This window comes from Arvicola amphibius, chromosome 9 (assembly GCF_903992535.2).
Source record: "Arvicola amphibius chromosome 9, mArvAmp1.2, whole genome shotgun sequence".
NCBI lineage: Eukaryota > Metazoa > Chordata > Mammalia > Rodentia > Cricetidae > Arvicola > Arvicola amphibius.
In genome coordinates this window covers 19,632,853-19,646,381 of record NC_052055.2, presented here as the reverse complement: position 1 = coordinate 19,646,381, position 13,529 = coordinate 19,632,853, and the positions used below count along the sequence as shown (strand labels likewise).

The 13,529-nt window shown below is 43.3% G+C and overlaps 1 protein-coding gene across 1 annotated transcript in view; it reads right to left on the bottom strand.

Annotated features, from left to right (window-relative positions):
* Positions 1-7,853: 7,853 nt before the first annotated feature.
* The window catches only part of Fam91a1 (family with sequence similarity 91 member A1), a 40,299-nt gene continuing 34,623 nt past the window's right edge, over positions 7,854-13,529 (bottom strand). The window contains exons 23-24 of the mRNA XM_038342380.2: positions 13,126-13,195; positions 7,854-10,810 (exon numbers count right to left, since the gene is read on the bottom strand). Of these exons, the coding sequence (XP_038198308.1) occupies positions 10,625-10,810; positions 13,126-13,195 (256 nt within the window). The 3' untranslated portion in view covers positions 7,854-10,624. The remainder of the gene's footprint in view (positions 10,811-13,125; positions 13,196-13,529) is intronic.

The window sequence follows — 13,529 nt, the reverse complement described above, 5'->3', positions numbered from 1 at the left end:
GAACAAATGTTACCAAACCCCAGCAGGGACCGGGGCAGGGATTCTGCTGTGGTGCCAATGGAGTCAGAAGGGTGATTTGAAGTGTGAAAGGACCATAGCATAATTCAAAATGAACCCTTGACCCATGTGGCCTTCGAGCCCGGCTCTCCCTTCCTGGGGTCTCAGTGACATTTAGAGATTTTGCTTTAATCGGTTTTTGTTGCTTGGGTTAGCCAGGTTTGGTCTCTGTCCCTTGTAGATTTAAAGATCCAGATAGATTGGCATCAACCCAAATAAGTCTCCATAGCAACAGGGACAGATGGATTCGGTAACGGAAGGTGAGACGGCTCACCTGACTGTCCATATGCACAGGTGGTCTGAGGATAGGGGCTCACCAGCTGGGCCTTGGGTTTGTGAGATTCAGCAACCCGCCCCACCAACTAGCCACCCCAGAAAGAGATGGACAGGGAGCAGACGCCCTTCCTCATTCTGCCAGTGTCAATCATGACTTAGGTTGGGGACACACATTAATGTACAACACAAAAACCTTCACTGAGAATTCAGACGAGGCACCAGGACAGTGATCCAGGGACCTTAGAAACAAACACTGGAGACCAAAGCACTGGCAGGATATCAGAATACACAGCCCCCTTCTCTGCTTTAATCCCCTTCCTCTCCCCCTTCTTTCTCATTCCCTCCTTTCTGTCCCCCACTCCTTTCCCTTCCTTCTCCTCCCTTCCCTCTCTCCTCCTCTCCCCTCTTTCCTCTCCTCCCCATTTCCTAGACCTGCTCTGAGTGGTTTCACATTCACTCTCTGGGCTTCAAGGCCAAGTCTTTAGATTCTAAAGGATGGTCTTAAATTAATATTCCCTCCACAACATGGGCTCAGGGCCTCAACACACCTTCTATGGCACCCTGAGGTCTCTTGTCTTAGCCTCCAAGTTCATGTGTTTAGCCAGTAACTGTGTTAATGTCAGCTGCCAAGCCCAGGCACTTGCTGTTCCCGGAGTCCAGTCCCACGTGATATGACTGTTTTCCCCTTGCTAGTCAACACTTACAAAGCAGCCGTGTGTCCTGTCCTCCACTGTTTCACCTATTGCCCAGCCCTGCAGGAGGCACAGAGCAGCTGGCAAGACTCGGGGGTCAGCACTGCAGGTCCATCACTGAGAAAAGTGGTCTCTGGGACTGAGAAAAGTGGTCTCTGGGTTTCCTTCCCTGGCTGTGCCTTGGAACTTGAGATCATCACTGTGCACCCTGGGAGCAAAGGGCAAGATCTTCACTGTCTGCCAAGGCCCCTGTAAAATACATAGACTCCCTTGGTGCACAGCCCATCGAGGACTTAGTGAGCTCCTTCTCCAGTTTCGATGACTCTTGCTTGAGCTACAGAGGATTCAGTTTGTTTTTTTTTTTGCTTCCAATAGTCCCACAGAAAGAGCCGGTGGGGATTGGAAAGATGGTCCAGCAGTTAGTGCTTGCTGCCCAATCTTAAAGGCTGATTGTCAGGATTCCAGTGGCTACATAACAAGCCAGGCATCCTGCAAACACCACTCCAGTTCCAAGGTATATGGCGCCATCTTCTGGACCCTATAGGCACATGCACCCGTCCCCCACCACATGCATACTTTAACACACACACACACCTGTGAAAGAGGTTTTTCTTTATTTTTTTAATAAAAAAAAATTCCATTGGTCTGACATATCTGTCCATTGTAGGGCCACATGACTCAGGATAACCAATCAGATCACCTCATCACTCTGCCCAAAGTTCAGGTACAGAGGCCCAAACTAACTTCTTCACTGGGGCTTCTAGGAAAGCAGACTTGGTCTTTGGGAAGAGAGAACAACATGGACACAGAAGATGAAGTAGGTGGGGAGAAAGAACAGGATTTCTATCACTTGTCCCCAAAAGTTGCCAGTTGCCTAGCACGAGGCTATGGGTACAAGAGTCAGACCACAAAGAGAGTCAACCTGCAGGCCAGCCCAGCACACACACACATCCAGGACCATGAAAACCACAGCATGTCTATCCTCTACCATATGCCTGCACCCCAGCACCCTTCCTATTCCTATGACCCACCCAAAAGTCACCTGCAGCTCTATGTGCCTGTGACCCTACTGTGACCTCTCCTCTGGCTAGGAAGGATGCTCAGCCTGCTGGCAGGACTGGTAAAAATGCTACCGTTAACACCTGCTGGAGCAACTCAGCCACAAAGAGGGGGTGAAGGTAAGGAAGAAACTGCCAGTTCCTTACTACTCAGAGGGGCAAAGCTCAGGTGACCCTGAAACTTCCTAGGGGAGCATTTGGGGACCCTCTTCCTTATCCACTCTTAACGGTGTTTCTCCCCTCCCTTCCCCCACTCAACATTCATCATAAAGACACCTCCATAATGAACTATCTGCACCCAGTCCTTGGCATCTGGGTCTCTTTTGCACATACCCCCCACCCCCAGCACCAAAGTACATCTTCAAATTCTAAGTAAAACATAAGATGTCAATTTGAGGTGGCTCATCCACTCCACCTCACGCAGACTCACAGAAGGAAGAAACAACTCTCATCACGTAACCTGAGCTGAGGACAAGAGGATGGAACCCCGGAGCACACGTGGGAGCAATAGGAAGCAGGCTTGCGAGGAGGCCCCAAGAGTGTGAGTCACCTCCATCACTGCCACCCAAACACATTCCAGCCACCTTCTGAGAAGGCTGTATTGTCTTCCATACTGGAACCTTGACTCTCGGAAACGTATTCAGAAGCAGCCTAGGCTATGAATCCTGAGGCTCTCAATGTTGTTTTCCAAGTAAACCCAACAAAAGTTAACAGCAGTAGGGATGGGGAACCAAAGAGAAGTGTGACTGAACCCTGCTTATCCTTTTTAAAAGAGAACATAGGCGATTTCCTACTAGGAACAAGGATAGGAAAAGCGAAACAGTGGCACCCGCGGGGAGAGAAGAGGGTGTCTTAGAAGGCGCGGCCTGGAGAACTCTCCAAGCCTCCCAAGCTCACAGCAGCTCAGGGACACAGTGCCAGGGAGCAGGACAAAGGCCTTTTACAACCCAGCTGTCCAACATTGAGAGATGAAGTAAAAGAAACGTTTCCCTGGGTTGCCATGCCCTTCTGGCGTCTGGTTTTCCTGCAGTGAGGTTCAAAGGACAGAGAGCCAACACTGCACAAACAGCTGTTGGGGATTCTGCCCGGGGGCTGAGTAGAAGCCTGTTTGGAAAATGAAAAGTACTCGTGGTTTCTGCTGGGCAAAACAAACAAAAGCCACAAGACACGTGAAAAGGACTCCTAACAGGTTATGAAGCTCTGATCTTTTCTCACGCGCTAAGAGAAAAACCACAGCCGTGATGACTGGCTTCATCAACTCAACCCAATCTAGAGTCACTTGAGAAGCTCAATGCACTGTTGTCTAGATCCGGTCGGTCTGGGAGAGTATCTGTGGATGACTGTCTTGATTGTATTAACTGACATAGAAGACCCCACCCACCGTGGGCGGCCCCATTCCCTGGCTTTGCATCCTGCAATTGGGTCATTCTCACACTCTAAAGCCTGAGGCAGGAGGCCAGCCTGGACTACACAACAAGACCTTGAATCAGAAAGAAAGAAATATTCAAACTACAGCTGATCCTAATTTCATCCGGTGGTTTGATTTGAGCCATTCGCCTGTGAGCTGAATTTCTTAACAAGCAACTTTTGGTTTATTCCATTGGTATTGGTGTGTCACTAAAGACTTTTATCAAGATCTTTTGAGACAATGTATTTGCCTGACGCTCACCAACTACACAGGGAAATGATTAAATTTCCTGATGATGTTTAAAGTGCATTTTCAGAGCACATATTAAACATATGAAAACATTTCTTAAGTCTTTTGAACTGCATCCTTTAATTCTGCAAAATGAAGACCAGCTTGAGCCCAAGCTTACACAAACTAAAATGCTGAGCTGTGCCCATGTTGTGTAAGTGTGTGGAAAATGAGTGGGAAAGCCTACCAGGAAAGCCCTCTATTTTATCTCTGAGCAGATACATTTGCTTGACATCTTCTTCCTCTTTTTTTCTTCCATTAGTTTCCAGTTGACTACACTGAATGTCAGGGAAGAAAAGAAAGACTAATTCAAAACTATTTCCTAAAATAGAAATGCTTTAAATGGTTATACAGGCTACTGCTGGTGGCACTTTTTAAACATGTATCTCCCTAATCACACTTAGGAAGGTTGGTAGTCAGTTCTCAAGCTCAGAGAGCTTTAAATACATTGTTCTGGCAAGATAGCTGGGTGGTAAAGGTGCCTGCTGCCAAGCCTGACAACCTAAGCCCAACGCCCAGGACCCACGTGGTGAAAAGAACTGAACCTTGGATGTTGTCCTAAGACCTCCACACAAGGACACACACACACACACACACACACACACATACACGCACACACACACATTTCTGAAAATGTTAAGGAGTTTTTAAATGTATTACATTTATTGATATTGACTGCATTGGAGAATAAAAATGAAGAAAAGTAAATGTCTGCTTATTAGTTCAGCTCAAATTACAACAACCTTACTGCATGTGAACATATTTTACAAAAAAATAGCTACCTTTGCCCCACACAAAGGAAACTGGCTGCAAGGAGCAGCATTGCTCTCCGTGTTCGTGGTCAGCCGAGTTCTCATCCACATCTTCAATCTGTCGGTTGTGCTACCCTATTTCATATGAGGCCCACTATAGATACATGTCCATCACGGACCAGGGGAAGGTAGGCCTAGTCATTGCAGGCACTCAGGGTGATGGAGGCCCCCATCTTAAATGTTAGCTGCTTCACTAGAAAACGGGAGATGTAGATAGATCTTTCCAGAATGGATACCATTAAATCTATCGACCCTTGGCCAGATGAATCATAGGACCCAGTTCAATCACATGATGGTAGACCATGTGATTCTCCCATGGTCTAGGAAGGACAGCAACTGGAAATAGTTGGCAGCTAGCCTTATGGCCTACCACAGGAGTTAGAGAGATGACTCCATGGTTAAGAGCACTTGCTGCTTTTACAGACGACCCAAATTCAGTTTGCAGCACCCACACTGGGTAGCTTACAACTGCCTGTAACTCCAATTCAAGGGATCCAATGCCTTCTGGCCTCCATGAACACTGTACACGTAGGGAAGACACAAATATACTCAGGCGTACATATATACACATGCAATAAAAAAACATTTAAAGAGAAAGACTAGAAGAGAGGACATTGAAAGTTTGCACCATGTCGGGGTGTCCCAGAGACCAAGCCCACCCACCCCCATTCCATACCTGCTGCCCAAACAGCACAGCCTATTTTGCCATTGCTCTTGGTTGTCTACCAGAACATGATGGTAAGATCCTATTGCTGAAAACATCATACCAGAAGTGTTATGTAGACTACTGGGGGTGAAATGCCATCAGCAGTCTTACCCCGCTGTGAACATGTGAGCTACAATAAAAACCAGCCTGACACAGACAAACACATGGAAGCAATAGTGGCAGAGACCTTATGGAGATAATAAACCATGCTGTGGTTGCATTTAAGGCCCACTCCGTAGGAGCAAACTCATATTCGATGCTGTAAATCTGACCAAAAATCCATGGCTAGGGAACTCATATGCCCCAGGGATGAACTATTATTTTGTTAAGTGATCATGGTATCTAGCTATCCTCTAAGTATGTATCTCTGTACCATAGATTGATGCATCTCTCAGAAGTTATCAGAGATGCTTCTCTGTGAGTGGATGGTGATTAACACAAACTCACTTGTCCAAGTGCAGAAAATAAATGTCTGTGGAGTGCTCATCTGTAAATAGAACATCTGTATCACACATGCACACACGCCCACACAAAGGTTCACACACACACACACACACACACACACACACACACAGGTTCACACACATTAAGGGTCACACACACACACCTCATGGGACATTATGGAAGAAGGTGGTGGAAAGATTCTAAGATCCAGAGGAAGAACAGGACCAAACAGTGTCTTCTGGACATGACAGGACCACTGCACCCCTGAATTCACAATGGCTGTCTGTCTAAGACCAGCACAGGATCAGGGCAGTCAGCATTCCAGCATAGCCCCTACCCCCAGCTGAGAGTTAATGACAGTTGAGGGTTGGCTGCTGAGGGAAGGACAGTCCATTTTCTTAGGGTTACAGTAGAGGATATCAGTTATGCATCAATGGATGGCCGCACACCCGCGAGTGACGAGCAACACAAACGGAGCTCGGTAGGGAATTTTAAAAGACAGTAGGGTGCTAGAGGGTGGGGAGTAGGAAGTACCTATGAACAAAGTACATTGTATGTATAAAATTTTCAAAGAATTTAAAAGATATTTTTAAAAACACCTCTGAACAGCCTCTTCCCCAAAAGTTTTTCCCATGATGCTTAAGACTGATGTTAGTCAGACATAGGTATTGGGTACTGCCCACAAATATCAACACTAAATAAATGAGATTCTATTAATATGTATGTTTTACATTTCATGTGTCAACTAAAGGTCTAAAAAATAATTTAGAATTCTTTTCTCATGATATTCATAATAAAACAAGTTGTAAGTCATTCCAGTCTTATTTCTAATCTTGTTTCATTCATCTTTGCATTTTTAGTACACAAACATATCTGATAGTTTAAATGTCTTCCCATCCCTTTAAACGTGACTATCTCTTATTTGATGCTTTAGACTAATTTTTGACAGATTTTAATTCTATTGTTATGTCAGTAGTGGTGGTTTAAGTGGGGGTACATGTGCCATTTCTAGCTGTGGGAAATATTGCATCCAGTAATTCAGTAATAGTCTAAATTATGGAATAGATTCTATAGTATCCAGGTTTTACCTTATAATCTATTGGTAGGGGACAGAGCTATGTATGCTCATGCATATATAAATAATATATATGCTTTGTCTGCATTAACCAGGAGGGCTAAACACTGACCACGGTCAAAGCAGAATGAGCATTCTCTCTACTTTGTGTATGCACCTTAATAAAATACAAGGCTGTAAGAGTTCTGATTGGAGAACAATGAATTTTTGCTCACGGCAGGAAGCCACTAAAATCACAGAGATGAGAAACAAATAATCCATGAAAAAACTAAGAGGCTTGCAACCCAAATCACTGGACATGAAGATGAAAGATTATCCGCAACTGGCAGGTGGCTTTGCAGAGCAGAGGAATCTGGTAGTAAGAGAAGAAAGCAAACCCAACCACCCCATCATCTCGCTGGGATACTGTAGAGAAACTGAACCAGAGGCAGGAGTATGACAGGGAACCTATGCTCTATGCAAACTTTTTTCTTTCTTTTCTTTTTTTTTTTAATTTTAAACATTTTTATCACCTGAAAATCTCATGTGTTTTATGGTACTCAATCCCCCAACTCTTCTCAGATCTTTGGTATAGAAAGCAGGCTGAGTAAGCTTCTAGGAGCAGGCCAGTAAGCAGCACTCCACCAGCCCTGCATTAGCTCCTGCCTTGTAAGAGTTCCTTCCCTGCCTCCCGCAGCAATGGCCTGTGTTGTCACAGCAAGGACCACCAGGCCAGGGTGGCACCACCCACAGTAAGCTGGGCCCACCTACATCAATCACTAATTAGAAAATGTTCCCACAGATGTGCCCACAGGCCAATCCAGTGGAGGCATTTTCTCAACTGAGGTTTCCCTTTCTCAAATGACTCTAGCTCATCAAGCTGACACAAAACTAGCCAGCACAGAGACATGAACATCCATGGCCTGGCAATTTCCCTGGAAATCTGATATTAGAACATTTAAAAGTTAGTTGAAAAAGTACAGGAAAGTCAGGCTGAAAAGCACAGGTGTATTTAATATTAAGAACAAAAGTCTCCAAAAATTAGACACTCTCCATGATAACTTGATCAACACCACAGTTTATTTGTAAACATGTTATTTGTGTCAATAATCAAATTGACAAGACTTTATATACAATTTTATTGTATAATATTAACATCATAACAGAAAACAATCCACTGTATTGAGTTACAGTTTTGGTACTTTAAAATCCTTTAATACAAAGTGTATTTGAAACACTGAACATAAAAACTGAAGGTGAATGGCAGAGAAAACAAAACACCCAGGAAGAGAGATTCACTTCCCTCAAACAAACACAAACCATCTGGTTACATATTTTAAACAAGAAAGGCTTTAAGGCAGTGGCTCTCAACCTTCCTAATGTTGTGACCCTTTAATACAGTTCCTCATGTTGTAGTGATCCACAACTATACAATTACTCTTGTTGCTACTTCAGAACTGTAATTTTGCTACTGTTATAAAGCTGTAATGTAAATATTGGATATGTGACCTCTGGGAAGGGGTTATGACCCACAGGTTGAGAACCGCTGTTCTTAAAATTAACTGCCCCTAACTTCTTCAGACACATCTGTGAGGTGAAACTGGGCCCCACTAAACTGTATGCCCTTTATGATATTAGCAGCTCTTTTCTCTGGGTTTCTAAATGTTTGCTTGCTTCGTTCAAGTTACAGTAAGGGTGAGGGATGGAAAGGAGGGGTGCAGAGCAAATGAAATTAAACATTTGCAAAGTAACAAGATACAACCTCTATCCATTTTCTTTGGCAAAGAACAAAGTCTATGTATATTTATTTATTTTTAATCAACTTCACAGAGGTATCTCTGCACGAGCTAACATGAGTAGAACAGGTCATATTCATAAAGCAAAGCACAAACACTCACAGCATCTTAGCTGCTCTAAAAATGCAAAGAATCCCCTCACGAGAGAGGGGACATCAGCTGGGAACCTGACGGTTTCACTCTCTCCACTCACACAAGAGACTAGAGATGAAACGTATCTTTTTAGAACTGTCCCTGAAGTTCATGATCATGGTTAGGTTCCATCTCTTCCTTCAGTGTTTCGCAAAGGAATTATAGCAGCAAATCACTCCCATATTTTAAGCTATAAACTCAGCAATAACTGGACTCATTGTCGTAACTACAACTGTTCAATTCTTTATTAGTGTACATGTCATTGGAGTTGGCGTTCGGCTGCTAATACAAGGATAAATACCTACAGGAAACTCAAACAAAGCAAATGAGATTACAAAGCCCTGATCAAAAGAAATACTCTCACCTTTCAGTTGAAGCGGCAAAGTCACACACACATAACCAGCAGCACTAGGAATGTACAGTATTAGTTACTGGAAAAATAAACGAGTGATTCACAGTCGTAGAAATCATTTTAATATTACTATGTATTTTTCCTTCTACAGACAAACATGACACACATACACAGTTCTACCTTATACAAGACAAAGTAGAAAACTAAACATTACTGCATTTACCCCAAACACAGCACTAACTGTGTTACAAGTAACCTGGTCCAGAATATTCAATTCTACAGATAGGTATTAAATACATGGCCACTTTAACAGTTTCAAGAAAGGCATATACTTCCAGAAGTTGTTAAATACACAAAGTTCAGTTGCATAAATAACAAAAGCCATCAGCAAAACTGTCAGGCTCAAACATTCTCGAACAGTCTAATGCTTCGAGTGTTCCAAGTACACTGTTGACCAGTTAGCTTGGTTAGTTAGTTTCACACCAGCAAGCTAACAGGCACCCTCTAGGGGGAGTTCAATTAACACTGCACAACCCAAGGAAGGTGACCTGAAAAGTCACATAGTCTGACATCTGAGACACTGAAAGAACTAACTCCTAAAGAAGCACGTGAAGTGCTTCCCCACTGTCCCCAGAACTGTGTCCCAGGCTGTGGGTCCAGGTCTATGGATGCAGAATCGCCTTCCCATGGAGCTGAGCTGTGCTGCTACTGCGCAATTCTCAATCCCACCCCTTGCTTTGAAATCAGTCAAGTGTCCTAACAGTTCATTAGTAAAGCTACAAGACAAAATGAGACATGCAACAGCTTCAACTACAAGTGGAAAATAAATTCTATTTTTCCATAAAGACTCCAAGAAAATATAAAGCCCAAAGTTGAGTGCCAACAGAAGTCCACATACAAACATCATTTAAAAATAGAATGTTTTTCAAAGCTTTTCATGAGATGTCAATGAATAGTCAGTTAAGTTCACACCACTATGCTGACCAGGAGTCACTATGCATGACTCAATCATGTTCACTTGGCATACATGATTTATAGACATCCACAGGAACCCTTAATGCCCTGGTATAGACCTCTCACTGCTGGATGCTTGCCACTTTCTAGCGTGACTACCTCAAGAACCAAGAAGCCTGTCAGAAGAAGAGTTCTATCTCCTCCTGTGATCCCCTTAGTGTAGGTAACAAAATATAAAATTAAACCAGGTTTATGTCTGAGAAACTAACATATAAAACTACCACTGCAATATTCATAATGACTGCTTATAAACATAACAGTCATCTAAAGCCTATATAAAGTATATCCTTAGTTTTATAAAAGAAATGTAGATTGTCTCAAGGTAAAAATACAGAGCTGGCTGCTGAAAAGCACTTTGCTGCAGTGAGGTGTGCAACACCGCGGCTTCAGAAAACAGGCACACATTCTGAGCACTTCCTACCAGTGACCACAGCCTGCACTGCAGCAGCAGGACGCTCTTGGTGGCTGACACTGTAAAGCCAAGATTAAGAAAGGAAAAAGGCAGAACGTGTGAGCAGTAAATGGTGTGATCAAATTATTGCAGATGGAGATTAGCGATGAGAAGGGAGGAAGGTGAGCGTCCACTCCACTCCGATAAGATGCCATCCTTAAAGATTAAGTTTTTGGCGGGAAGTGGAACTCCCGTATCAGCACAGGATGACTGTGAAAGCACACTTGGGAAGCCGGGCTCCGAGTGAAGATCCAGAGCTGAAGCACCTTCCTAAAATCCAAGGAACAAGAGAACTAGTTCACATTTAGTTTCAGCAAAGAGACAGAACAGATGAAAAATACATGGACCCAATTACCTGAGAAATGTTCATAGCATGTAAAGTACTATGGAAGGCAAAGAGAACAACCAAAAACAATGGCAGATATTAATATGTGCAAAAATGACAAGCACTTACAATAAGTGCTTTTAAAACAATCAGAAACGGCTTATGAGATGATGGGGGAAAATTAGTTCTCAGCAACTGGACCTAGACCAAAGTACCGAACAGGAGGCCAATAAAAATGCTGTCACCATACTCCACACCTGAACAGGCTTCCCAGATGAACATGTTCAGAGCCACGTTCCCAAGCACGCCTAGTGTCTGACCACAGTTCTAACGTGTCCTCCCTGCACACTCTTACCAGACCCACCCCCACTTCTTCCCCAGCCTTCCCCATTCAACTCCTCTGGCTAAACAAGCATGAGAATCAGTCTTGACTCTTTCCTACTACACCCTCATTATTTCCTTTATTTAATTCATCAAGTTTTACAAATCTATCTTCAGAACATAGTTCAATGATTCAGCATTCACCACAGCCAAGGCTAGTGGATCCCAAAGTGGTGCACAGTATGGAGAATCTCAGAACGGCACCACTGTCCTATGGATCCTTACGTTACACTTCCGTATTACAGTTCACTGGTGTGATGGTCCATGTACAGTACACAGCCCTTCACTAGGAGTAACGCACTTTTTAGTGAAAAGCAGGCTCAGTCACAGCACGTCTTCCTCAGGCATCTGACTGACCCTGCCTCTAGCCTGGGCCTCCCCAATGCTAACACACAGTTACAAGCCTGCCCAAACAGTCTCCCTCCTTCACCAGCCTTCGGCCATGGCTCTCGGCATTTGATATAAACACAAGCTCTTCCACAAGCTCAGGAAGGCCCGCCCCTCTTCAACCTCACCTGCTGTCACTTTCCTTTTTTAGGGTGCTTCTACCATCCGGTTGCCTTTTGCTCCTGTGTGCCAGCGTGTTCCTGACACTAGGATCTCTGCACCTCCTGTCTGTCTGTAACATTCTCTTCTGCCCTACATACAGGCTTCAGTTTACATACTGATCTTTTAAGGTAAGGGCCTCCTGCAGACCCTATCAGAGTACAGCTCCCTCAAAGCACTGACTAAAATCTATAATTACTTACAAACATTAATGTTTGACTTAGTCTACACAATACCACATGCTTCACTAATGTCTTCCACATCAGATTCCTTGACACTTGGTAAAGGGCCTGGCATAGGATAGACTCAAGTATTTATTGAATGAATGAAAAAAAACTCTAAAATACTGTGGTGTGGGACAATGGTCTGTATTCTGTCCATTATATTTTAAATAAATGCCGATTGGTCAGTAACCAGGCAGGAAATATAGGTGGGACAACCAGACAGAAAGTAGAGGCGGGTCAATGAGAACAGGAGAATTCTGGGAAGAGGAAAGCTCTTTCTGCACTCCTTTATCCAGCCAAAGAAGAAGCAAGATGTGACTGCCTCGCTGAATAAGGTACCGAGCCACATGGCTAACATAGAAAGAATAATGGGCTAGTATATGTTATAAGAGTTAATAAAAAGACTGAGCTAATGGGCCAATCAGTCTATAACTAGTGTAGACCTCTGTGTGATTTCTTTGGTACTTAACGACTGTGAGAATCAGGCAGGACCGAAAACTGCAGTCAACAATATTGACTTCAAACTGTTGAATCAGATATTCTAAACAGAAATATTCTATTCTCCAATTTTATTTATGAATCTATAAAGTCTAGGATATCCTTTTTCTCCATACCATTGACCTTAACTTGCACACTGCCCCTCCTGGCAGTGAAGCAGGATCTCGTTTTATTGCATCAGGCAGAAACTTATATGAGGCTGAGATGGGGGGTGGGAGTCTTGGGATGGGGAGAGGTGGAGTAAGGAATAATGGCCAACACAATGTCCTGCCACGTTAGCAGTGGCTGGGCAGAGGTGGGTTTAGGTCGGGCTGTGCTGAGCCACTTATATGTAGAAGTTAAGGCCAGAGAAGGGTCACCAAACTCGAGCTAGGCTCGGGAAGTTACACTGGGCCTCACACGGGACCTCTTGAGGCCCCAAATCTCCCTCTTTTGTTTTTATTAGAACAATGGAAAACATGGTCCATCTTAGTTAACATATTAAATCATGCTGATTACATATCTTGCTACTGAGGGGACTCAAAATCAAACAACCAAAAACAAAACAAAACACTTTCCACATGTTACAAAGGTCTATATAAGCACTGTTTGCATGTTTTGGACTGTGTTACCTGGAATGAATGAACAAAGTTAAGGACTTGTAGAGAGAGCTTTCTACTGGAATGCAAGAGACTTTGAAGGCTGGAAAAAAAAAGAAAATATTTTTAACTAAATGTAATGATGAAAAGTAAACTTTTACAAGTTAAATTTTATCATTTTAAGTAATTTATGTATGAATATGCAATGCAATAAAACCACAAAGTTCTTTAAGTAACTGTGATGCGTTATATCAAAAATGTTTACGTTTTAATAGGAGCTAGCTCTATATAAAAAGGAGGCCATTCTGAAATAAAATATCATACTTTAAATCTAAGTTAAAATATAAGTTTATGTGGTGGTTTGAGTAAGAATGGCCTCATATCATTCATATACTTAAATAGTCACCAGGGGAGTGGTATTATTTGTGCCAGAACAA